General features: G+C 36.8%; 4 protein-coding genes and 2 non-coding genes across 10 annotated transcripts; 2 read left to right on the top strand and 4 right to left on the bottom strand.

The window, feature by feature from the left end:
- Positions 1 to 5,718, bottom strand: LOC126634468 (heterogeneous nuclear ribonucleoprotein 1-like). Of its 3 annotated transcripts, XR_007627350.1 has the most exons (6): positions 5,382 to 5,717; positions 5,124 to 5,244; positions 4,596 to 4,822; positions 3,021 to 4,230; positions 1,682 to 1,745; positions 1 to 602 (listed from the first exon to the last, which is right to left on the bottom strand). XR_007627350.1 is itself a non-coding variant. In XM_050304997.1 (5 exons), the coding sequence occupies exons 3-5, from the start codon at positions 4,815 to 4,817 to the stop codon at positions 589 to 591; spliced, it is 1,446 nt and encodes a 481-aa protein (XP_050160954.1). In that variant the 5' UTR covers positions 4,818 to 4,822; positions 5,124 to 5,244; positions 5,382 to 5,714; the 3' UTR covers positions 1 to 588. The 3 variants fall into 3 exon arrangements, 2 of the variants coding, with proteins under 2 accessions (XP_050160954.1, XP_050160955.1); XM_050304997.1 differs by lacking the exon at positions 1,682 to 1,745 and having other exon boundaries at positions 5,382 to 5,714; XM_050304998.1 differs by lacking the exons at positions 1,682 to 1,745; positions 5,124 to 5,244 and having other exon boundaries at positions 5,382 to 5,718.
- On the bottom strand, positions 1 to 26,410 carry LOC126634467 (heterogeneous nuclear ribonucleoprotein 1-like). Of its 3 annotated transcripts, none has more exons than XM_050304996.1 (5): positions 25,927 to 26,410; positions 25,686 to 25,806; positions 25,127 to 25,354; positions 23,555 to 24,767; positions 1 to 602 (listed from the first exon to the last, which is right to left on the bottom strand). In XM_050304996.1, the coding sequence occupies exons 3-5, from the start codon at positions 25,346 to 25,348 to the stop codon at positions 589 to 591; spliced, it is 1,449 nt and encodes a 482-aa protein (XP_050160953.1). In that variant the 5' UTR covers positions 25,349 to 25,354; positions 25,686 to 25,806; positions 25,927 to 26,410; the 3' UTR covers positions 1 to 588. The 3 variants fall into 3 exon arrangements, with proteins under 3 accessions (XP_050160953.1, XP_050160950.1, XP_050160951.1); XM_050304993.1 differs by lacking the exon at positions 1 to 602 and adding an exon at positions 21,043 to 21,633 and having other exon boundaries at positions 25,927 to 26,409; XM_050304994.1 differs by lacking the exon at positions 1 to 602 and adding an exon at positions 21,043 to 21,633 and having other exon boundaries at positions 25,923 to 26,409.
- On the bottom strand, positions 10,383 to 13,688 carry LOC126634470 (uncharacterized). The gene is made up of 6 exons (XM_050305000.1): positions 13,425 to 13,688; positions 13,108 to 13,179; positions 11,633 to 11,720; positions 11,319 to 11,451; positions 11,125 to 11,163; positions 10,383 to 10,669 (listed from the first exon to the last, which is right to left on the bottom strand). The coding sequence occupies exons 1-6, from the start codon at positions 13,612 to 13,614 to the stop codon at positions 10,592 to 10,594; spliced, it is 600 nt and encodes a 199-aa protein (XP_050160957.1). The 5' UTR covers positions 13,615 to 13,688; the 3' UTR covers positions 10,383 to 10,591.
- On the top strand, positions 14,735 to 16,382 carry LOC126634469 (cytochrome b561 and DOMON domain-containing protein At2g04850-like). The gene has a single exon (XM_050304999.1). It carries the CDS (start codon positions 14,735 to 14,737, stop codon positions 16,055 to 16,057), a length of 1,323 nt encoding a protein of 440 aa, XP_050160956.1. The 3' UTR covers positions 16,058 to 16,382.
- LOC126584012 (U6 spliceosomal RNA) lies at positions 17,579 to 17,681 on the top strand. The gene has a single exon (XR_007609934.1). It is a non-coding gene; the product is annotated as a U6 spliceosomal RNA (small nuclear RNA).
- TRNAL-CAG (transfer RNA leucine (anticodon CAG)) lies at positions 18,095 to 18,175 on the bottom strand. The gene has a single exon. It is a non-coding gene; the product is annotated as a tRNA-Leu (tRNA).

Raw genomic sequence — 26,410 nt, forward strand, 5'->3', positions numbered from 1 at the left:
TACAACATAAAAAGATCAGGATATGCGATTACTTATTGATGGGGGTCCCTAGATGGGTAAACCCTTAAAATGTTTCACACTAATAGTAAATCAACATTAATCTCAGCTCAGGTACAATAAAAACAAACCAAATGATTGGGAAAAAAAGAAGAAGAAGAAGCATTCCCTGACCAGAACCCACAACTTGGCCGGAAGATTTTACAGATAAAATTCTAAGAGGGAAAAAAATATATATCAGTTTCTCTCTTTTTTTTCTTTCCTTTTCTCTCTTTTTCTTTTGGGTATCACCGCCTCACCGGAGATGCATGATACACTTCTGACTATATCCCGCAATCTGATTTTACATCTCACTCATAGACCAAAACAAAACCGAAAAACCCTAAAATTGGTAACTCAAAACTCAATGCATTAACACAAAATCCATTTTTAGCTTCTAACTCTAACTTCTTTAAAACAGCCACTCCCAGTTAGCTCTTACTAACCAAATCTCTCTTACTGAGATATATAAACGGCGGTGGTGTGCAAAATTCACAGTTCACCTGCTTCATTATCTTCACCTACAATGTCGTGATATCAGACATGACGATCCTAGGCAGCAATTCCTGAAAAACAATAGGAACGGAACTTGTAAGGGTCGGCAGCAACACCTTTTCAGTTATATACAAACGTGCATGCACACACACTTTAAGTTGAACATAATAATATCAATGGCTCCGACTTCCAACAAAACTAAGCTATGAAAACAAAGATATTTGCAGTCTAACACACAAATTGCGAACCACTAGCCATAAGCCAACTCATGGGTACACAGCCAAAGAAATATTGAGTAAAACAGTATCCTAAGCAATACAAAATATCACTAACTTAGAACGGGCGCTCATACAAGTGATTAAGCTATGTAATTATAACAAAATGCTTTATCTTTTAGAACTGTTGCAAGATTCCAGCAAACAAGCAATATGCAGCCATCATAATCTAAGCTGTTAATTGTGCACTGATGGAAACACTGCACAACTAATCTGACCTCAAATCTGAAGAGACGAGGATCAAGAAATGATACTTTCAATGATAGCCTAATCTCTGTCCTTCTTATTTATCTCTCCATTGTTACTTTGATACACACTCCTAATTGCAGCAGTTGAACGTCCATGAGACAGCATACTTTTTAGCCCAACTACATCTTCCCTCTCCATTTCATGCCCTGATTAGTGATTTTATTACTAACGTAATAATAAGCCAGACCCATACTTTGATTTGTTTCATGCCATAAATAAACTTGAAACTGACAGATGGAGTTTAAAGGTTAGGTACAGGGGTAATCGCTGCCATTTGGTGAGGAAACACACATAGGTAAGAGAGAAATAGAGAGAGCCTAGACACATTTTAACCATAGGCTGAGCTGAATTTGTATTTTATAGACTCAACAATCTTCATCATAGAATCATTTAGATTTCTAGATTTCTCATTTTCTTCCTTAAGGGTAAAAGATAATACTCAAAGCATCATATTACAGTATACTAATCTGCAAGGACCTTGTAGCTCAAGTAGCATTTATCCCAACACCTTAGGTCTTGAGTTTAATTCTCCCTCCCTAAGTAACGCTTGTATAGAAACAATAAACTTACACACCATTGAGTATACTTATTGTGTGCCAAAGGTGTAGGAAAAAGAAAGCTCATACTTTAATATGCATGCCTTCAAGCTCAAGTTATGAACATCAAAGCCACTTTACTAGTGAAGATAACCTACAACGAAGAAGGAAAAGAAGCAACTTTATTTTGTCAATGGCACAGATGCTGGATCTCAGTAAAGACAAGGTGAACAAGTCCTTACAACAACAGATATTTTCAACCATTAAGGGCTAGAGATTTCAAAATAGAGAGATAAGCAGTGCAGCGGATTAAAGGGGAAAACACAATTTTATACATATTTCTCATACAAAAGAAAAACAATATTTATGATCCAAAAACACACACGCCTACAGAGAAAAAAGAAAGAACTTGAAAATCTGGTGAAAAAACAGGGAAAAAAAAAAACAAATAAACTCAATGTATTGGAATGAGACTAAGAGAGCAACATCCTCAAAAATATTCATATGCCTTTCATTCCAGCACATACGAGTCATTGAGGTAAGATGCATAATCTTCCTACCACATGCAAAAGGGAGCATAAGATAGATGTACAAGAACACAGGAGATCACATAATGCCTTATCAAGTATCAAAGCCATGTCAGAATATAAGATATTGTCAACTGTCTCCATGCCCCTGCACACTCCACAATCAATAATCATTTGGGACCATCATCCCCTTAATTACTAAGACGTTGATAATCATATTAGTTATCAAAAGTCACTGACCAGCTACAACCTCCACCAACACAAACAAAATCCAAATAAACTTAATTGACCGATACAACAAAATTGAAAACCTTTTCCATTAATAGTCCATCCCATATTTTCCCCATTCCTTTAGTAAACTTGCCAAAAATCCTAACAAACCCAGGACTCCACAGCAATACACTTCATGACCATTATGTATAATCCTAATAAGGCAACTAAACAGAATTGAGTGTAAAACAAGCTAGAGGAATTGTGATGAGTCCAACCTAAGTCTACTGAACTGCTGACTAGACAGTCACCTAAATCAACTGCACTATACATCAGAAGCTGCAGCGCCGTTTCTCTCTTGGATGGTATGCTAAACTAAATATAATCCAATACTACAGTAATCAGCTCGATGGAACATCAGCTAGAGAAAAAATAGATTTCATGAACCTATTGCTTGAATGCAAAAATTCGAATCAGTTAAATATTGTGGATCAACAGCAGCATAGCCAGCCAAATAAGCAAGCTCAATAAGGTAGTGAGTTGTATGTTAGCAATATAAACTTATCCAAATTTGTATGGACCCATGCGAATTACTAGAAAAAAGAAAGTTCCCTATATTTCTATAAAAAAGAAACTAAAGATAAAAACAAAAAAGATGAAAATATAATCTACGTCAGATATTGATCCCGTACCTGTATTTGGCTGTCTCTTATTAACACTATAACCACCAACATAACCAGGAGAACTTTTAGCTGATACATCAGAGCCTGCACCGCCAAGCCCATAACCAAAGGGACCAGGTCCATCTCGATCGGAATTTGATGAACGCCAAGTAGGATCTCCATATACTGAACCGCTACTGTAAAAGTCAGTGAAGGTCCCATCAAAACCACCATTTGATGCAGCAAATGAAGATGTAGGGGCCACACTTGCACCACTGTTTCTTCCATACCCTCCAGTTCCCAGATTGTAACTGTTATCCCCAACTCCATAACCAAGATTCCTGCTATTGTTAGAAACATTATTTCCTCCGACTTGAGCTGACATTGCTGAAGAAGGCCAATTATTTCCAGTATTTCCAAACGTACTTCCTCCAATGGTCCCACTTCCTGATCCGATGTAAGAATTGGCATTTGTGGAGTTTGTTCCATAATTAAGACCACCCTCATTCCCATTCCCATTCTCCCACAAGTTCCGAGTCACTGAGCTGAAAAACGAAGATGTGTTTCCTCCATTACCGCCATCATACCCAACGGGGCTGCTAAACCTATTTGAATTATTGATATAATAAGGACTCAAACCCCGCCCATAGCTCATAGTACTATTAAAATTTGCATTTCCACTAAATCCTGGACTCAAGCCTGGCTCATAATTCATACCAATTCCATAACCAGAACCATATGGAGGAAATCCACTTCGACCACCTGCAACTGAACTGAATCTACCAAGGCCATAGCCTCCAACTGTACTTGGATTATACCCCTGAGTGTAGCCACTAAGGAAGCTACTGACCCTACTGAGACCATAGTTGTATCCTGCAAGAGGGCTGCGACTGGGACCAGGTGATAACTCTTTCGGAACTGCTCGCTTTACCTCAACCATTTTCCCGTTCAGTTCATGAAATGTCTTAAGCAAAACCCTGTCCACTGCCTCCTCTGAATCATAAGTGATGAATCCAAAGCCTCTCGGCCTCTGGGTGTTGTGATCATACATCACCACAACATCCGTGATTGTTCCAAACTGTTCAAAGTACTTCTTAAAGTCACTCTCCGTGACAGTGGATGCTAAACCTCCAACAAAAATCTTTCTTGTGCGACCTGGACCTGGAGAACCCTGGATGCTGCCACTGCTTCTACCCAAAATATTCTGGTCATCCCTGGGAACAGCCTTTTTCGCTTCAACCTGAGAATAGAGAATGCAAGGGTTAAAATCAAGATCAAATTATATAAGCACCTGGATTAATTTAACAGAGTATAAGAAGTGAAGAGCAAAGTAATGCATCAACTAAAATGATCGCTGGAGAAAAATAAAATAATGACAACCGTGATTTACTCTAGCTCAATTTGAAATTTAGCTTAACACAGAACCATAGGAAATGAATTTGTGCAGATACATTCGCAGACTCCAAACTGTAACAAGGAAATGAATTTGCTTCGCCATTTCTGCTATCCAAAAAGAAAGCACAATGATGCTTGGTCATTGTGTAAACATTAAAGTGCAACTGAAGGACAAAACTACATTCATCAAAAACAAATTATTTTGATTACCATCCTTCCATCGATGTTGTGCTTCTCCATTATGACACTGTCCGCCACAGCTGGGTCAGAAAAAACTACAAAACCAAAACCACGAGCACGGCCTGTGGTCCGATCCTTCATTATCACTGCTTCTACCACCTCCCCGAAACTGCTGAAATACTCTTTTAGCCGCTCCTCATTTGTATCCCAAGATATGCCGCCGATAAACAACTTACCACTATCGGATTGCATTTTCACTGCAGGCCACAAGCACGTCATCAATTAAGCTTCACAAATCAAACCCAACCCACGGAAAAATGTAAACGTCAAATCAAAATCTCAATCCCAACCCGATAAAGATGGAGCATTTTACAATGGATCCGATAGAATTCTACAATATAAGTAGACCGATTCCAAAAAACAAAATGCACACAATCACCAATCCAATCCAACATCAACACCGGCAGCTCAAAGTCTATATTTTTTTTTTTTATCAATCCACCTAACTAGAACCAAATGCAGAAAATAGATAACCAACCAAACTAGAAAGAATAGTACCTTATTTTTTAAATATTAAGAACACAGATTGTAGTCCGATTCAAAAACAAGTGTTCCTGGATTTAATTTAGAAGCATCCGATCCTTCACCGATCAAATACAGGACCCAGAATTATGCACACCTACCAGAAGAAGAAAGAAGAAAAAAAAAACATAAACCAGAGAGAATTTTCCATCAGAAAAATCACCAGGATCCGAACCCAAAACAAATTCAGAAAAAGCAAAAAAAAAAAAACCCAAATCAGATTTCCCCCCATACCGGCAGATTAACGAAAACCCAGATGCCAAATCGCGCAGAAAATTAAGATCTGAGAGGAGGCACTGTAAGAATAAGAACAGAGGGCATGTTCAACCTCCTCCCCATATACGCCCCCTCCAATCCTTTTGTTTGTTCTTTCGATGGTGATTAACCAATGCAAATTCAGTTACCAAACAGATGAGTATTACGAGATTAAAAAATGTGTCTTTCCAGAGAGAGAAGGAGAGGTTTGTGAGAGAGAAAGGGAGGGCATTGAAGGTCTCGGAAGAATATATAGCCACTGCGGAAAATGGGAAGCTCAAGATTTTCAGTTTTTCTCTTTTTTTTTCTATTATATTATCTTTTACAGGCTTTTTTTTTATTTTACGAACAATTTGATTCGAAAATTCATAGAAATGCAAAAAAAAAAAAAAAAAAAAATCTAGAAGAAAAAAAAATTGGAGAAATTAGTCATGGAAATATATGGTTTTCTCTGCTGTCATAAAATGGGAAGGATTACGTTACCATGTCGTTCCCGTCGCCGTTCATTCCTTTTATGGTTTTATCTGGCCCAATGTCATTCCTTTTATAGTATTGACAAAAACGGTGCCGTTTAGGAAATTTGAAACCACACTAAAGCCTGCCCCCAACACCATTCTAGGAGGCCACAAGCCCTTTGATTTTGAGGACCTTTTTTTACCTAATACAAGATATTAGAGAGGGATAACTGAAGGAAGTAGAATATTTTTAACCAACTGAGTTATAATTTTTTTTATTTGAGTTTTTTTATTCTTGATTATTTTGTTTGCCCAGACAACGCACCTGAATTTGGGACTTTGTTTTGATTTGATGTATAAACTTCCTATCAAGTTTCAAGCATCTTGAAAACGTATTTCGTTAGCTCAACTTTTTGTCTATTCAAGCAGAGAAAGCTCACACAATAATAGTGGAAAATTTGACGCTTGGAAGATAATTGGCATGCTTTAGAAAACTAAGAAGCTCTTAACCAAATTGAAAGTCAACGAGACTAATTGAGAGAAGGTTGTTGTTGCGGATGATGGAATTATTGCATGACCAAATTTAACCATGGAAGCAGTGCAATTGGGAATGTACCATTGTTAGGGTAGCAGTGGATCGGTTGCGAAGAGGGATGAGGGGCGGCTAACCCTAAAGATCATTAGACGAAGAGGTTGGCAAGTTCTTTTTTGTCTGAGCTTATGGAGCGTGAAACGAAATTACAGTGGAGATGGTTGGAGTTTTGATGGCATTTGGTATTTATATCACTCACCTTCAAATTCATCAAAATCCTTCACTCATTAAAATCCTAACAAATCTATGGCATTTTATACTTATATTTGGATGTATTGTTTAAAACCCTAATCAACTACCTCTGGATTTGGATGTATTCTTTAAAATCCTCTTAAATTCAAATTTGACTATACTATGATTTCAAAATCTTTTAAAATCATCTTTTTAATTCATAACTGACTATATATTGATTTTAAAGTCTATTAAAATTCCATCAAATCCTAATTTGACTACACCCTTTATATATTTTTCTTTTGAATACTATGCATTAAAATAACTTGATGCAAACATTAAAATATAATGAAAATATTTAAAAAGAGGGAGTGAGCAACATGGAGTTGGTGAGTGAGTAGCATCATTCATAAAATGTAAAATTTAAAACGACTTGGCATGTTCCAAAGCCAAATGTTGACTTTTCATTGAAAGAAAAGGTACTACAAAACCCAAATATTAAATTAGAAATAATCAAACAAAAATAAAATCTACATTTAATTTATTAATCTTCTATACCAATCGACTTTCCTCTGTACGTTTTGTAAATGGGGATGGTTGTTGACCATCCATTGATATTGTTGGCCATGATTACTATTCCCCCTTTATATCACTTAAAGTAAATTAATCATCCTTTTTCTTGTCCCATTTTACATGATTTAAATATTGTTTTGAATTTTTCAAACTAAGTACACAAAAATATTACTTAATTAGAATTCAACCATTTTTAAATTAACAAGCATTTATTGAAACTAGAAGTTTTGAAGCCTTATTTATCAATGAGATCAAAAGTTCACTACTACAAATAGAACCCTATAGTTTAAGTTTTGATGACAGTTTAACAATTAAAGAAAACACACAAACACCCTTTTGAAAAACACACGCACATAAACATCATCAAGTTCATCGAGATCAAATGTTCTGCACCCATTTTGTGTGTGTCTTTTTTGTGACATTTATTATTGATTGACACATATTAAGTTCATGATAACAAAGTTAAAGATGATTAATTTTATTAACATGTGTCAATTAATGATAATGACTGCAAAGAAGCCACACACAAAATTTCAACTCAATTTCATCACCCAAAAATACCACCGACCTTATTTATTATTTCACATTATCACCACCACCCAATAACACTTTAAAGCTTCAAGCAAATATGAAAAGAATATAAGGAGAAAGAAAAAAAAGAGAGAATAAAGGTTTTTAGAGAGAAAGAAGGTTCATATAAGAAGTTTAAAATTACTTCTTTTTCATGAATAATTCAATATAAAATAAAGGTATCATACTATTCCAGCAGACTTTTTTGCAATCGATGATATATTTTATTGGACAAGACGATATTTTAGGATCTATAAATAAGAATTCGAACTCGCATGTAAAAGACAACGCTGCTCTAATTCAAAGTTGAATGTTAATTTAGGTACCCTTGCTCATAATTTCAAAATTTCAACACTGAAATGGAAGGAAAAATAAAGCCTCCATTTGCTTTTAACAAGAGCAAAGAATTTCATGTGTTTAACTTAAAGAAGGTCACTTTCAGAAACTTAATACAATAAGAAAGGGGTTTGGATGAATTAAATTTAGTAAGATTGGGATCATGGAATATGATTAGCAATCAGCATCTTTCTTCGTGCTCCCCACGAAAGGGAGTTTGGTCCTTCCACTCGATCGTTACTGCTTACTGGCCTACACTACAACCTCCACGTATCTCTAACATTTACACTACCCTTTTCGTTATTGAAGGGTTTCCCATCATAAAACGCTACCTAATATTATTAACACGTTGGCGACATATTAACGTCGTGTTTACTTATATTATATTAAAAAATGTGAATTAGTAATATTACGTAGTTGTGTGAGTTGTGGGTGTCATATTTAAAAAGAAAAGAAAAATTCGTGGTTCCTCTTTGGAGTTTAATAATTTCTTCAACTTATCGTGTTTTTAGCTTCTACAACTCTTTAATTAGTTGACTCTTAACCTAATGATATTCCTCTTTCTAAAGTCTAAAGAGACCTAAGTTCAAATTCAAACTACTCCTATAAATAATGATAATTTTGAAAAAGAACAACTTTTAATAAATATCATTCATGTGTATTTATATTGACAACTTTTACAAGGCAAGAGATTAATATGGCCATTTTATATCCAAAGTCGATCGATCTAATGGTTAGTTCATGTGTGATGATGGGATCCGAGGAGCCATCATGCCATCACATGCATGCAAAATTATATTATTATATTTGATACATGTATTATTATGTCTGTGTGTATATATGTATATCAAGCCCCTTTGAGAAAGGGTTCCCCGACAACAACAAAAAAGCCTTGTTCCACTAGTGAGGTCGGCTGTATAAATTCTAAAACGTCACTGTGCTCGATTTTGCGTCAAGTATTCCGTTAGCTCTAAGTATTCAATGACTTTTATTAGAGTCTCTTTCAAAGTCTTTCTCTACCTCTTTTGCCATAAGCCTCTGTCTCAGGGCAAAAGGAAAGGGATTCCCATTTTTTGATAAAAATGGAGATTAGTTATTGAACCCGCTTTGCATCGAACTTTAGGGATCCGATCCGTTTGTTTTGTAATTCTTGATTCACACATCATCCTTATGAAAATTCAATTAAATCTAAAACTTTTTACCCATTTAATTGTCATGATGAAATTTGAATGTTTTTCTTAACATAGTGCTCGTCAATTTTTTTGAACTCAATTAGATGTCTCAAATATTTTTTATTTAGCTAATAATTTGCAAGGATATCTTTGAGATGCAACTTAAAAAAATAAACGATTCATATCGTAACGTAGTAGAGGCCCCACAACTAATTCGTTTAAAAAAAAAAGGAACGAGGACCCATTCCCTGTAAGCATACACCTACATATTCTAGTTTTGTACTTGAAAGAGGAATGCATATACCTAGCTGTTGTTGTCCCCTTGATTCTATACTTCAAATTAATAACTTAATCACGCATTATCTTCATTGATTAATGTTGTACTTCAAGCTCAATATCCATTCATCCATGGCAATAACTGCAAGACCTTTTTATTTTTGTATTTTTTGAAAATTTTCAGTTTCACCATTTTCTTGTGCTTACTTCGTCTGCTAAAACTAAAACCTGCTCTGATTTTGACCTTTTCGACCAACTGAATCTTCGGTTCTTGCAGTGACGTCCAGGTACTACAACCCTACCCTCATAGGAACTTCATCCCATCCACCAGACGCGTCCAAATTTTGCTAGCAGAACTACTCAAGCTTCGACAGGATGGATTGCATTTGGCAGTCGATCCAACCGGAAGGCTATCATCGCTCTTTGCGCAGTTGTATCGGGAGTATGGCAGTTTATACAACACCTACAACCAGTTACAGCCCATGTATCAAACAGGAGCTCTTGCTTTCAAGTTTCAAACATCTCTGCAGACTAGCTAACAGCAGTTACACACCACTTTCAATCTTATATGGCAAGCTGGGGATTCAGTTTCAAAGAATACCCCCTCAGACTCACCCAACTCCTGGGCCAAATATTCAAACCGTCGGGATGAACTACTCTACTCGTCTTTACTACCAATAATTCGACCACATTTGTACATTCTAAAGTCATGCGCTTTGCTTGCTTCCCCTCTCCCCTTGTTTTCTCTGTATTTGTTTACAGCAACAGTTTACTAATAAACCAGCTGGTGAAAAGAAATAAGTAAGATAAAGAAGGGTGAAAAATGGATAGAAAATTAGTAAACCAGCATGAATCATCTTCAAAATAGGATTGAATGTGAATTCTAGCCCGAACATTTTGACATAGCCCTGTTCAGTAAGGTTAAGTTCTATGATACGGTCGAGTCTAAACAACATTGTAGCTTTTCTGCATACCAAGCACTAGCAAAAGTGTTGAAAGTTGATTGTGAAGTGGAGAATTAGCATGATCATAGGCCCTTGACGGCTAGGTATGAGTCACGAAGCTACCTATCTGCAGCAACTCCTCATGCTTGTCCTTTGTTACATGTAACTCCAATGTCACCTGTCATATATGACAAGAAATTTGTTAAAATGGACGGATGATGCTCCAACACTGAATGTAGTATAAAATTAACCAAGCAACTTGAACTTTTTTCTCCAGTAGAACGTTTAAATTTCCACTGTTTGTGGATTTTGAAGAAATTATTCAAAAGATAATTCTCGAAATCATCAAAGAAAAAACGGTTCCTATTCTTTACAATACAGGTATCAGGGCCCTTTTAAGAACATGAAACTATTGGAAACTTTTATGATGTGAAGCTGGGCAGTGCATATAAATTGTAAATAGACATCTGTTATAAGTAATAACGATAGTCTGAGCCACTCCAAGATCATACAGAGTATCAGAAGATTAGAAAGAGTATTTCCATTAAGAATCCCAAGAGTCGGGATGTAGACTGCATAGACCATCCAAAGCCTGTGCACATATGCAGATTTCATAAAGATAATTGGACTCACCTCTTTGAAGATTTCACTACGAGAGATCTCCTTAAAGCCCTACATCAACCATATGAGAGTTTAGTGAGCCACAAGGGAAAACAAGTGCAAATTAAATGCAAGTCGAATATGAGAGGCCAACATCGCATGATAAATTGCATGAGTTTGTGATAAGAGAAAATCAGAAAGGGAGGGAGAAAGACAGACAGACAGACCAATTTCCGAAACAAGCTAAGAGATGCTCCATTTTGTTCCCCAATTTTAGCACGGAAGATGTGGATTGCCAAATTTTCAATTGCAAAGGCCATCATCATCAAGGCCGATTCCTTCCCAAGTCCTTTACCACGACTAAACTAGCAAGAGAAAATACTGAAAAATTACATTATAGCATAGATATAATAGTCCCTAAAGTGAAAACTAAGTGAGGAAGAAGCATAAATATTTGGTGCTGGAATACAAAGGGAAACCAGATTGACTCGAACGCAATCACTTCTGTTTTTTACCATCAGAAGGAAGTAAAGGAAGGTACCTTTTCTGTTCAGCAATCATTATTTCAATCTCTCCCATGTGGGGATCGTCCAGGTCATTCATATATAAGTTCACATCACCAATCATGGCTGCAAACCATTAATCATACCGTTACTCACTCATTAATCATAACACAAAACAAAATCCTTTGAAAATATGATATTTTTCGTTGTTTCCTCCTCGATTTCTAGTAAAAAGAAACTGATCATAAAAACACGAGCAATATCATGTAAACTGATACAACTTAACAATTCCCGAGTTTACTTGCTGAAAACTAGAAAAAGTAACAACCTTCTCAGGAATTTCAATCAAAACCATCCAACCAACTGTTCATTTTTTTAAGAGTGGTGATATGCCCAACCCAATGTCTTATTTCCCCACCCACCTTATATTTACACCCACCATAAAAAGTGAAAAAATACATCAACTCTTTTCCCACCCACCATTATTTCCAAAATAACCCTACATATTTCTTTTTCAATTTTTTCTTGCTTTAAAAAAATTATTACAAATTAAAAAAAAACAATTATCACTAAATGAAAATACCCAAGAGCTCCAAGTATCACCAGCAGCAACCCTCTTCCCAGAAAATTTGCAGAACCGTCACTACCGACTCCCCAAATCCCCAACACCAAGCGCCCCTCCTCTATCGCCAACCATCACGGCACCACCATGTCTCGAAAACCGCTCCAGTACCCAATTTCTATCGTTTCCAATTTGAATTCAGACCACACAAGAGAGAGTGTGGTTAAATTGGAAGAGCTTCACTCATAGTTTGGTGCTGTACTGGCTTTCCCTAACATCAAATTCCTCTAAATTCAGTATATGGTAGGCATCCAAATTGTTCCAAAACACCAAACACGATCGGAGTTCAACGAGTGTCGGATCCGTGAGTCCCCTAATGTAATATGGACTATGAGCTTCTCTCCTCATCTATCTCAACATTATAATAGTCTTGAAGACTAACTTGCTCTACTATCTGGTGAAGCTTGATCACACCTTCCACAACATGCGCTTTATTGCGAGCCTCGACGCTTTGCTTTGTCAAGTCCGAATTCACCCTCTTCCTGATAAGTTTAATTTTTGAACTTCCTTTCCCAGGAAAGCTTGTGGGGTTCATTATATTTTTTTCTTTTTCTTATTTATGATATTTTAGGTTTTTTTTATATATGATTGATTGGTTTTTAGGTCTTTAAAGGTTATTTTATACTAGGATATTTGTCAATAAGAGTATCATTTTATAGTGGGTGTGGAAATAAGACACTGGGTGGGCTTACATCACTCTTTTTTAATAACCAACTGTTCTTAAAAATATGTACTTTGCATACCTAAGGTAAGTAATCATTCTAATTTCTCCTTAAGATAAGTAATCATTCTAATTCTCCTTAAGATAAGTAATCATTCTAATTTCTCCTTAATTTTCTCAGCAACCAATCAGAAAGTAATTTGTGAAGAAAGACTGTAAATTTAGCTAACCTTCCACATGGGGTTCTCCATGGCTGAACTCTCCCACAACCAATTGCTTATCCAATACAATGAAAGTCTGCTCTGCAAAACCCAAATCAAGTTCCAACTTTTCAATCATTCACCAAACCAGTAATACAACTACACAAAAAAACCCCCAATCGTTTATCAAAACTAAATTCAACACTTTTTTTCTTCCCCAAAAGATCAAACCTTTAACTGCAAATCCACAATTAGTCAAAACCCAGTTCAGTTTTTGTTATGAAAAAGCAAGGAAATACATAAAAACCAACAAAAACACCAGAGAGAGAGAGAGAGAGAGAGAGTACTGTTGGGGTCTTGGGTCCAGGTGAGCTGCATCTGGTATTCCTGGTCGAGGGTGAGGGGCTCGGAGCCGGTGGCTTGGAGGAGAGCTGGGTCTTTCATCCAGTCGTGGTATTTAGGGACGTGTTCCTTCATGTACGGGACCAGTATCACTCTCCCTCCCTCCAAGCTCACTTTCTCTTTCTCTCGCTCCATCGCTGGTTTCCCTTCCTTTCTCTCACACTCGCACCTACAAACTGACCGTCACAATGTCAGAGATCAATTAACCCCTGACGACGCCGTTTGGTTACCAAGACTAATAACAAGTCAAAGTTCATTCTCTCAACCAAATGAAGTTGACTTTAGATTTTTTTTTATTTGTTTTTTTTTTCTTTGGAAAATATATGGAAGAGAGAGTTGGAGATAAATGTGAAAGAGAGAGGGAGTAAATAGAGGTTTGAAGATATGACATCATGATATGTTAGTGAAGGAAGAAAAAATATGCAGCAAAATTACATTACTTCAATTATTTTTTTGTAATATACGACTAAATTATCTTTTACTTTGTTTGGTTAACAAAAAGATTTTATTAATAGGTAGGTAGTGATTACAAATTTTGACAAAAGAAAAGGAATGGAGAGCGGGCAGCTGGGAAGACTGTCAGCCACCACCACGTAACCACCAAGGCCCCACTCCAATAACAACTCAAATTTTCCTAGATCAAAGTAACCCTTAAAAAATCTCAAGATCACGATGCCTCGCTCCCGAATGTCCGATTGGTCGGGGACGGAAGGTAGCCTTAGCCTCGCCTGTCCTGCTTCTACTTAGGATTAATACAATAATTGAGAAGAGGGGGAAGTTTCGAACCTGAGACGCATTAGTAGAAACCACCCAACATTTTATCCACTAGAGTATTGGACCACATGCAGTATGAGTAGCATATAAATTGCAAGTAATTTTCACTCAAGGAAAGAAAATGAGAACCAATTGGCAATTATACAAAAGGGATTAACTTTGGCAAGGAATTAGCCAAAAGAAAACGTCTTTGGGCCTTTGGTTAATGATCTGATTAATTGAGTTAAGCAAATGAAATATATAATTGTGCTCAAGCTTCTACTTTCTATATAATGATGCTCTCTAGGATAAGCCAATAAAAATTCCCTTGCTTCAAAGCCAAGCACAATCCTTGAAATATTTTTAGCCATCATAATTCATCACAAAAAGACACCTCCACTTCCACTTGAAGCATCATTTTCTACTCCACCAAACAAATACTTTGGTTGCCTTAACCTCAAAGCTAAGCAGTGCTTAGTAAACACTTAAGTCCTCCACAGCCATGATGATCAATTACATCAACCTCAATACCAAACACATAAATGTTAACAAAAGCTTGCCAACCAATTCTACATCCCTAGCTTCCACTCTCTTTGATATTCAATCCTTCTTCCCAGCCATCAATATGCTCTTCCTCTTGTCCCTTTTCCTTCTCTTTTCCTTTCCCTATGTCACATTTTCCGCCCACTGCACCACCACCACCCCCACTAAAACCTTTCAAAAATGCATCACACTCCCTACCCAACAAGCCTCCATAGCATGGACTTTCCATCCCCACAATGCCACCCTAGACCTTGTTTTCTTTGGTACTTTCATATCCCCTTCCGGGTGGGTCGGGTGGGGCATCAATCCGACCTCTGCGGAAATGACTGGCACGCGTGCTCTGATCGCCTTTCCGGACCCTAGCACCGGTCAAATAGTCGTCCTCCCTTACCTCTTAGACCCAACCACAAAGCTCCAAAAACGCCCTCTCCTCTCTCGCCCTCTTGACATCCACATTCTCGCCTCGTCTGCCACCCTATACGGCGGAAAATTAGCCACCGTCCACGGCGGCGCTTCCATCCAAATATTCGCTACATTGAAACTCACGCCGAACAAGACAAAGCTCCACCACGTGTGGAACCGTGGTCTCTACGTCCAAGGCTACTCGCCGACCATACACCCAACCACCGCTAACGACCTTTCATCCATAACAACATTCGATGTCATGTCAGGCACTACGGCCACGCACCACTCCAACATTGGCACACTCAGAACAGTGCATGGCATCATGAACGCCATTGCATGGGGCATCATGCTTCCCATTGGAGCAGTGCTTGCACGCTACCTCAGGCACATACAATCATTAGGTCCCACATGGTTCTATGTGCACGCTGGGGTCCAACTGTTTGCCTTTTTCCTAGGGACTGTAGGGTTTGCTATTGGGATTAGGCTTGGGGATATGTCACCTGGGGTCCAGTATGGGCTCCACAGGAAGCTAGGGTTCGCAGCATTTTGCTTGGGAGCGCTTCAAACCCTAGCACTACTGTTTCGACCTAAAACTACAAACAAGTACAGGAAGTACTGGAAATCTTACCACCATTTAGTTGGGTATGCATGTGTGGTGCTGGGTGTGGTGAATGTTTTCCAAGGTTTTGAGGTGATGGGAGAAGGGAGGTCTTTTGCCAAGCTGGTTTATTGCTTGGGATTGTCTACACTGATTGGGGTTTGCATTGCTTTGGAGGTGAATTCTTGGGTGGTTTTTTGTAGAAAATCAAAGGAGGAGAAGATGAGGAGGGAAGGTATATTTGGAGCGTCGGATAAAGGCAGCGGAATCTTCAGATGATCAGAGGCATCACAGTATTAAACAATGCTTCTCCCATGGAAATTTATCAATCCTCGAACATAAGTTGTTTGTCCGAAGGTCGACTTTGAGGATTTTTTTTTTTTTTTTTTTTTTTTTTTTTGCTTTTAATTAATTAATGTGTGAGGATAATTTTTTGTTCTTGTTTTGATCATAATTTCAAGAATCATATTTATAGCTGCAATTTTGGTTTGCTCTTTTTTTTTCTTCATATTTTTGTAAAGATGTGAGATCATAGACAAAGTTGTTGTTGATGTTGTTCCATTACCACAGTTTCAATCAACTACTTTACAAGTCGGGTTTTTTACTCTTGGTACCATCCAATTCTTTCGATCTGGGTTAACAACTATCTAACTCAATTTACTTAATCTTTTAAGGAAGAATTGAAATCTTAGATTCTTAGGTTGTTTAGGTACAAAACTTGTCTACCTTTCACAGTTTTACTCGATTGCTTCATTGGGTTTATGACTAGGGATGGACAACGGTTATGACGGACGGGTAACCGCAGTTATTTACCCATAACCGTTTATGCTCATACCCGCATAACCGTTTACCCGTTGGGTAATTGCTTAAACGGTTATACTCATCCCATAACCGTTTATAAACGGTTAGCCATACCCATAACCGCATATCCATTTAACCGTAACCATTTAATACCCGTTTACCCATTTATCCTTTTTAACCCGTTTATCTTTTCTTTTCTTTTTTACCATTATCCCTTTTTCACCCATCTACATGTTTTTTAACAACTTGAAAATTTTAAAAAAAATTGTCATAATTTTTTTTTGACAATTAAACAACGTTATAGGTACATTCATCGTACATTTCCATATTTAATTTTTTAAGTCCTTATACCATTCCAATAATTGAAATAACAGTTTACGAACGATATTTTTAACTGTTACCAATGAAGATAAATATAATATTTGCTAAGTATTATTGGGTTACAAAAATTGTTTAGAAGACATTTATGTCAAAGCATTTCTGTCAATTTCACGGTTACCCGCAAAGAATTTAAGTTAATATGGCCAATTCCTTGATGATGAGAATCATCATTCCTGTAGCAGTGTTATTAAGAGAATAACCGATGAATTCCTTGCTAACTTATTGGGTGCTAAGTATTATTGGATCGAGAACATGGTTTGTGTTAGTTTTACATATATAAAATAAATGGGTAAACAGTTACCTGTTTATAATCGCGGTTAATACCTATAACCGCCCATTTAAATTTTGCGGGTAAATTGTTATACCCATAATCGTTTATTTATCTAAACGGTTACCCATAACCGTAACCATTTAATTTAAATGGGCGGGTAACCGCGGTTACCCATAACCAATGGGTATTTGCCCATCCCTATTTATGATTGAGGATACTCAGTCCACAGAGGAAAGCCCAAGGTGGGAAAAAAAGTTGACCATCAAAAGGACGGAATCCAGCGTCCCACATCGGCCAAAACAAGGTTTCTAAACGACTTTATATACTCTTACTTGAAGGTAAGGCTTGTCCCTTCGGGGACATCCGATAAAATTGGAACGATACAGAGAAGATTAGCATGGCCCCTGCGCAAGGATGACACGCATAAATCGAGAAATGGTCCAAATTTTTTTTGTCATTTTTACATGTTTTCCTTTTGTAATCTTGAATAAATATCTAGTGTTGTTTTTTTGTCATTTTTACATGATTTTCCTTTCGTAATCTTGAATTAATATCATGATTTCTTTTTGTAATCTTGAATAAATATCTAGTGTTGTTTTTACATAAACCATCATATGGTGTTACTAAGCCATGCGCTATACATAAACAAAAAATAATCTTAATATATTATCGATTCTACATGATTTTACTACTTTTTCAAGTAGAAATATTTAAGCGTGCCCGTGATATTATTGATCTAAGTGTTATAATGAGCAGATAAGGGGTAAGTAACTACTTTTCTAACCTATAATATATTAATGGTAAAAAAAATACATCAAAATAATTTAGCGAGATTTGTCTATTGTATAGATAAATAAAAGATTTGTCAAGAATGGGATTCGAACCCATGCCCTTTCGGACCAGTACCTGAAACTGGCGCCTTAGACCAACTCGGCCATCTTGACATTAATTGATTAATTTTTCAATCTTTTAGATATACTTGATGATAGAACAACTACTTGGGTGAATGGCAACCTGTATCTCACACTTAACAAAAGATTTTTTTCCAGCCAATTACTAGGTAAAACTTTGAAATAATCGTTATCATATTCACTTGTTATCAAAACAACTTGGAGTGAGTTTGTCTAGTGAATTCATGGGTAACTCTCTCATATATTTTTTGAGTTTGTCTAGTGAATTCATGAGTAACTCTCTCATATATTTTGTTTTAAAATAGGGCTTGATATATATAAAGGGACGAGAATCAAACTCTTATCATAAATATTCAAGAGCAGCATCTTGATGCAAGTGTTCTATGAGTTTAATTTATATCACTTCCAAATAAAAGTTGGGTATCCAGCATTATTGCCCACCCATGAACTTTTCATATCACTGTTTGCTGGTGTCGAATTCGGAACCGGATCTCTGCATGAGCATAGGGTGGGGATCTTCTTAACCGGATCATCTGAATCATTGAAATTTGATATAACGGCTACAATAATTATAACTTTTAGAGGATCTTTCTGTTTGTAGTGGTTGGATTAAATTTTAATAGTTCAAATGATCCAGTTAAGAGGATCCCCACCCTATGCTCAAGAGGGGATCCAGTTCCTCGAATTTGCTTCTTGAATAGTAACTGCAGTCAGTAAAAAGTTGAAAGAGATCGATCTGGCAGTAGAAAGTCAAAAAGGTAAAAGGTGGCAATTACCCAATCCTCTTACTTTCTTTTTACATTTTGTGCTTTGAACTTTTCGGCTGTTAATATTCCGAGTCTGTCAGAAATTCCCACGAGAGACATGGAAGAGTGCCAACAGGATCTTGCCGGATTTTCTTTGCGATGATTCTGAAAATTCGTAAATTATGTTCGTTCATCGTACATTATACAAACAGTTTTTATCAAGTACTGTTTATATTTATTTTTGACTAAAAATATTTAAAATAATTTATGAATATCTGATGTACCATAAATGAACATAATTCACAAATTCTCGGAATTCTCATAAAAAGATCCGACGAGGATCCAGACTCAGAGAGTGAGATAAAAAGTAGAGGGAAGCAAACGAGAGTGGAAGGAATGTTGGTCTCTCTTTTAGGGGTCCTCTATCATTCAGGATTTTCTCTTTCCTTTTTTTACTTTCAAAGATTTTCAAACTTAAATAGTGCCTTTCTTTTATCATGCATGTCGCACTCTTTGCCTGATCAGGAACCACCATCACATTCTTCTCTCGGTGCAGAGGAGAGAGCAACTTAGATGAATTCAATACATGTTACATGGTATCATAGTGTCTCGATTCAATAATATAATGTCATGTAGATTAATTTAGATAGAGTCAGTACACGTTACCGTATTGTCTCGATTTAATAATATGTAAAATTTTTCTTTTTGCGTTTTTAATGAGCTACATTTTGCATACAGGTATTGCCATTTGCAATTAGAAGAAATGACTTCTTACTACCAATGTTCTAAAAATTGTTAAGTGTTAGTTGGGCCGTGGATATGAGTCTAGCGCTTAGGGGGCGGGGCCTAGGCCCTTTTTTTTGTTTTATTTAAACTTATTATTTATCATATAAATAAATGCTATTTATATTTAAAAAACACATAATTGTATTGAGAAACATAAGTTACAATATAGAATGATATATAAATTATAAAGTAGTAGAACATGTTGAAAACATTGAGAACAAATGCAAAAAGGTGAGCTAGACAGACGTTTAGGCGAGTATAGGCATCTTTTCTTATTTATTAAACGCCTAAGGATTAATGTAGCAATGTCTAAGCCCCGTAACGCCTAGGCGGCCCTAGACAAGACCTTTTAGAACACTGCTTACAACCAAGCATTATTATTTGGGCTAACCACATTTTATCCCTTCTATTGCACCTTGAGATTATGAGATTGCATTGATTTATGCCATTTAGTTATTTGGTCGTCTAGTACTATAATAATTGAAGATGTGATTGATAATTTTAGATTGACATAGAAGCTACATTTGCACCAAATATATATAAATTAGAGTGATGCGCTCCACACACATCTTTTTACCCTTTTACTTATTCTGACCATTGGCGAACGGAATGAAAAAATTAAAGGACAAAAATTACCAGTGGATGTGTGAGAGGTAAAAAGAGTGTTAGAGCTAATTACGTTCCACATCATACAATTTCATCTCAATTGTGCAAATGCGACTTCTAAATCTACCCAAAAACGAATCCCACATTTACCACGTCATCAATTAAACAATCACATAGTCAAACGTAAGTTGTAAATCGATACTATTTCATAACCTTAGAATGCAATGCAACATTGTTCCACCCAACAAAGCTAGAAAATGACAAGTTTGTTGTAGAACAGTGGATGTCCACTCAAATAATTAAATAATTGACCCTTCCTTTTGGTTGCTGAAGCTTGCTACACACACTCCCATTTTCTATATAAATACAAACCCCACACAACATCAAAGTGGGAAGACTCACGGGAGAGATAGGAAGGAAGAAAAAGGAGAGAAAAGAAAGGAAGAAGAAAAAGAGAGGAAGAGAGAAAGGAGAGGAAGAGGAGAGGAGATAATGAAGAGAGTTATCTTTGTACTCCTATTATTTCAGATTATAATGAAAGCACCACTGCTACCCCGAGGACGTACTCCAATCACACTGACTGTAAAGGAACCTCGTAAATTTTGTGTCTTGTTTATATTTATTCTACTGCACACACCGTCGATTTTATAACAAAGTTGATCAACTTGTCAACAAGAACCTAAGACAATAAACATAACCACATACTAAAACAAAATAATCTTAAAAAATTGCTTGCATACCAAGTCATCAAAGACAAAGAAAGAATCAGAATATGCGATGACTTATTAATGGGGTCCCCTAGCTGGGCAACCCTTAAACGTTTCACACTAATAAATCGACATTAATTTCAGGTACAAAAAGAAAATAACAGAAAAATGGAAAATAAAAGAATATAAAAAAAGCATTCCCTGACCATAACCAATTGCCAGAGATGTTACAGATAAAAACTCTAGGAAAGAAGAAGAATATATATATCAGTCTATCATTTTTCGTTTTTTTTTTTTTTCTTTTCGCCTTTCGGGTATCGTCGCCTCACCGGAGATGCATGATACACTTCTGACTACATCCCGCAATCTGATTTTACATCTCACTCAAAGACCAAAACAAAAAAACCTAAAATCGGTAACGCAAAACTCAAAAGCATTAACACAAAATCCATCTTAACTTCTATCTCTCTACTTTTACTTCTGCAAACAGGCACTCCAGTTAGCTCTTCTTACTAACCAAATTTCTTTTACTGAGATGTATAAACGAGGGCGGTGTGCAAAATTCACAATTCACCTGCTTCACCAGATTATCTTCACCTACAATGTCGTGATATCAGAAACGAACGATGCTCCTAGGCAGCAATTCCTGAAGAAAAAAACAGATGGAGAGGAGCTTTTAGGTATCAAAATATCAGAGATTAATCAAACGAGCAACACGTTCTCAGTTATATATACATATATGCAAAATAGATTTCATTTTATACGAAATATCATCCACCGGAGAATACAATTTAGAATCAAGGCATACAATGTAGAATCAACCAACAACTTTAATTTAAGATCAAATTCATGCAAACCACTTCCTACTCAGACACTGATTACAAAGCTGTGAGGTGAGTAGCCATTAGCCAACTAATGGGTAAAAGTAAAGTTAGAATGAGATGCCAACTGAGAGCTTATGCTAACAAGTTCCGATAAACAAGCAATATGCCACCATTATAATCTAAACTGCGATTGTTCAACGATGGCAGGAAAGTATAACAAATCTTGCCTCAAATTTGAAGAGACTACGTGGATCGCGAAATGAGATTCCAATGATTGACTAAATTCTCTATCCCTCTATGTATCTGTTAGTTGTTAAGTATCTTTGTTAGCTATCCTAATGCATCCATGAGACAGAAAACAGTACACAGAGATAAAATTATGAAAACCCAATTTCACTAGTTAAGTGTAAAGATATACTAGATGAGAGAATTAAAGAATCAACGTGATATTTCAATCATCAAGGGAATGTGATAGAGAGATCTATGGTCTAGCAGAACAAAAAGAATTCATACACTTTACTTTTTTATGACCCCAGAACACATGCGCCAACAGATTAATGAGAAAGCTCATTCAAAAATCCAGATCGGCCAATAAACAAGAAGCAACACTAAAATCTGTCAAACAAAATATGAAGCAAACAAACACGATCCAAGGAAATGAGAGCTCCTTCCCCTCGGAAAAGTCATAGTGCCTTTCCTTCAAGAACAGATGAGAAATTGATGAAAGCTGCCTAATCTTCTTATCAGAAACAAAAAAGTAGAAGTTTCATTAGAATCACATAAGCAGGAAGAGAAATCGATGAAATGCCCTACCAACACTATAACACAAAATAAAATATAGCTGATTGACTCCTCAACCCTGCACAGTCAATACCCATCTGGGACAATTGTCCCCCTAATTACCATGAGGTTGATGGTCGTATCTAGTTAAGTAGCCTCATTGCCCAGCTACAACTTCTACCAACACCAAACAAAAGCTAACTTAAATTATTACACCAGTACTCCAACATTCAAAGCCTTTTCCTTTTATCTCAAAGTCCCAAATTTTCTATTCCTTAACTAAACTGAACTCGCATAAAATTGAATAAGCCTAGGACTCCAAAGCACTACTCTTTGTCCTAACTGGCTCCAAAGGAGTCTTTATAGATGATATAATATAGGAAAGTCAAAGCTGCCATCTCTGTGGTAACAAACTTATCAGCCAGTATCAACAATCAAGGATATAAATGAAGAATTCCGAGGAAAATAAGCTAGGGGACTAACATGAAGCAAGGGACCATCTAGACACTTCTACTTAGTGTAAGAATCACAACCTAGCAATGTGGTATCATGTGAACAGCCACTAAAGGACAGAAGGCATTGCGCTCAATGTAACGAACAGGATAAAGGAGTTCATAAGTTCAGCTTGATGAACTGGGATGAGTATAACAATCAGACAAGCAATATCAAGTTTCACTCGTACTAACTAGACCAGTCACAAAATTCAATCAGATTTTGCAGTGCAACCATGAGCTTAACAAGAGCTTTTCCTATTCATATTTTTTCAGCTAATAAGCCTAACATAGACCATAACACAGAAAACCTACAAATTTAGGATCAAATCCTAAGTAGTTAATTTCAAATAAATTACAATTAAGTTCCCTATCTTACAAAAATAAAATAAAATAAATAAAACTAAGAAACATACCAAAAAATAGATAAAAAAACAGAAGTTGCTTAAGATATTAATTCAGTGGCGCTAACCTGTGTTTGACTGTCTCTTATTAACACTATAACCACCCACATAACCAGGAGAACTCTTAGCTGAAACATCCGAAGCTGTGCCGCCAAGCTCATAACCGAAAGGAACAGACCCATCTCGCTCGGAATTTGATGATCTCCAAGTAGGGTCTCCATAAATTGAATTACTGCTGTAAAAGTCAGCCAAGGACCCATCGAAACCACCATTTGATGCAGCAAATGAAGATGCAGGGGGCACACTTGCACCACTGTTTCTTCCATAACCTCCAGTTCCCAGACCGTAACTGTTATCCCCAACTCCATAACCAAGATTCCTGCTATTATTAGAAACATTATTTCCTCCGCCTTGAGCTGACATTGCTGAAGATGGCCAATTAGCTCCAGTATTTCCAAATGTACTTCCTCCAATGGTCCCACTTCCTGATCCGATGTAAGCATTAGAATTTGTGGAGTTAAGACCATCAGGTCCACCACCCCCATTCCCCCACAAGTTCCGAGACATTGAGCTGAAAAACGAAGATGTGTTTCCTCCATTACCACCATCATACCCAATGGGATTGCTAAACCTATTTGAATTATTGATATAATAAGGACTCAATCCACCCCGTCCATAGTTCATATTATTATTATTATTATTATTATAATTTGCATTCCCTCCAAAACCTGGGCTCAAGCCTGGCTCATAATTCATACCAATTCCATAACCAGAACCAAATGGAGGAAATCCACTACGACCACCAGCAACTGGACTGAATCTACCAAGTCCATAGCCTCCACCTGTATTTGGAGTATACCCCTGAGTGTAGCCATTAAGGAAGCTATTGACCCTACTCAGACCATAGTTGTATCCACCAATAGGGCTACGACTGGGGCCAGGTGATAACTCTTTGGGAACTGCACGCTTGACTTCAACCATCTTCCCGTTCAGTTCATGAAATGTTTTAAGCAAAACCTTGTCCACTGCCTCTTCTGAATCATAAGTGATGAATCCAAAGCCTCTTGGTCTCTGGGTGTTGTGATCATACATCACTACAACATCTGTGATTGTCCCAAACTGCTCAAAATACTTCTTGAAGTCACTCTCTGTGACAGTGGACGCTAAACCTCCAACGAAAATCTTTCTTGTGCGGCCAGGACCTGGAGAACCATGGATGCTGCCACTGCTTCTACCCAATATGTTTTGGTCATCCCTAGGAACAGCCTTTTTGGCCTCAACCTGATAATAGAGAACACAACGCTAAAAATGAAGATCAAATGATACAAGCACTACAAATGAATTGATCAGCTTAGAATAATACAGCAATGCATTAATAAAACTGATAGAAGGAAAGATAAAAGAATGAGAAGCATGATTTACTCTTGCTGAATTTGAAATATAGTTGTACACAGAACCACAGTAAAAATGAATTCCTGCAATTACAATTTCAGACCCGTAACTCCTATAAGAAAATGAATTTTCCTTTACATTTTGAGTGATTCAAAACAAAAAGCATAATGATACATGATAATACACTGTGAACATAAGAATGTAACTGACGGCTACTCGTTTCAACCAAACGGAAGTAGTTTGCTTACCATCCTTCCATCAATGTTGTGCTTCTCCATTATGACGCTGTCCGCAACTGCTGGGTCAGAAAAAACTACAAAACCGAAACCACGAGCACGGCCTGTGGTCCGATCTTTCATGATCACTGCTTCTACCACGTCCCCAAAACTACTGAAATACTCTTTCAGACGCTCTTCATTTGTATCCCAAGATATGCCGCCAATAAATAACTTACCACTATCGGATTGCATTTTTTCCTACAAGCCAAAAGTACAACATCAATTCAAGCTTTGAGAAAATCCACAAACGCAAATCACACTTAATCCACCTCAAAAGAAATCGAACTTTATCGCAATCTCAAACCCAATTGGAAATGAAGGAGCATTTAACAGATGATCCAATAGAATTCTATATCAGAAACAGAAGCTGAAGGTATTCCAGCACAATGAGATGCAAACAATTATCCAATCTCAAAGCAACACCAGCAGCTCAAATAAAAATCTCTCCTTTATCCACAATAAACACCCACTTAATCAAAATCAAATGCGGATTAATATAAACAACAATCCAAAGTAGAAAGACCAGTACCCTTCTATGAAATATTTCAAACGAGCAGATTGTAATCCGATTCAAAAACAAGTAATCCCGGATTCAATTCAGAAACAGCCGATCCTGCACCGATCAAATACTGAACCGCAATTTAGCACACCTAGAAGAAAACCCAAAAGAAAATATCAATCAGAAAAATTCAGCTGGATCCAAATCCACATACCCAATTCAGAAAAAGATCAAAAATAAAAAACCCAAATCAGATTTTCATCATACCCACCGATTAAACAAAAACCCAGATGCCAAACCTTGAAGAAAACCAAGATCTGAGAGGAGGCACTCTAGGAATAAGAACAGAGGGCATGTTCAACCTCCTCTCTATATATGCCCCCTCCAACCTTTGTATTTGTTCTTTCAATGGTGGTATTTGATTACCAAATACTAATCCAGTTACCAAACAGATGGGTGAGAGATTAAAAAAATGTATATTTCTAGAGAGAGAAACAGAGGCTGTAGAGAGAGAAAGATAAGGTGTTTGGAGGGTCTGGTGAGGAATATATATAGTCTGTAAATTGGGAAGATGAAGATTTTCACCTTCTTTTTCTATTTTTTAACTTCTTCTTTTTTCTGAATTTCTGGCTGCAAAATTTGAAATTTTGAGAAATGGGTAGTGAGAAATTTGCTCAAAAAACAAAATTTAATGAGAAGTAAAATCGTGGAGATTTGGTAATGAAATGTTTGATCTAACACGATGGGAAGAAGAT

This window comes from Malus sylvestris, chromosome 9, assembly GCF_916048215.2.
Source record: "Malus sylvestris chromosome 9, drMalSylv7.2, whole genome shotgun sequence".
NCBI classification, from domain to species: domain Eukaryota; kingdom Viridiplantae; phylum Streptophyta; class Magnoliopsida; order Rosales; family Rosaceae; genus Malus; species Malus sylvestris.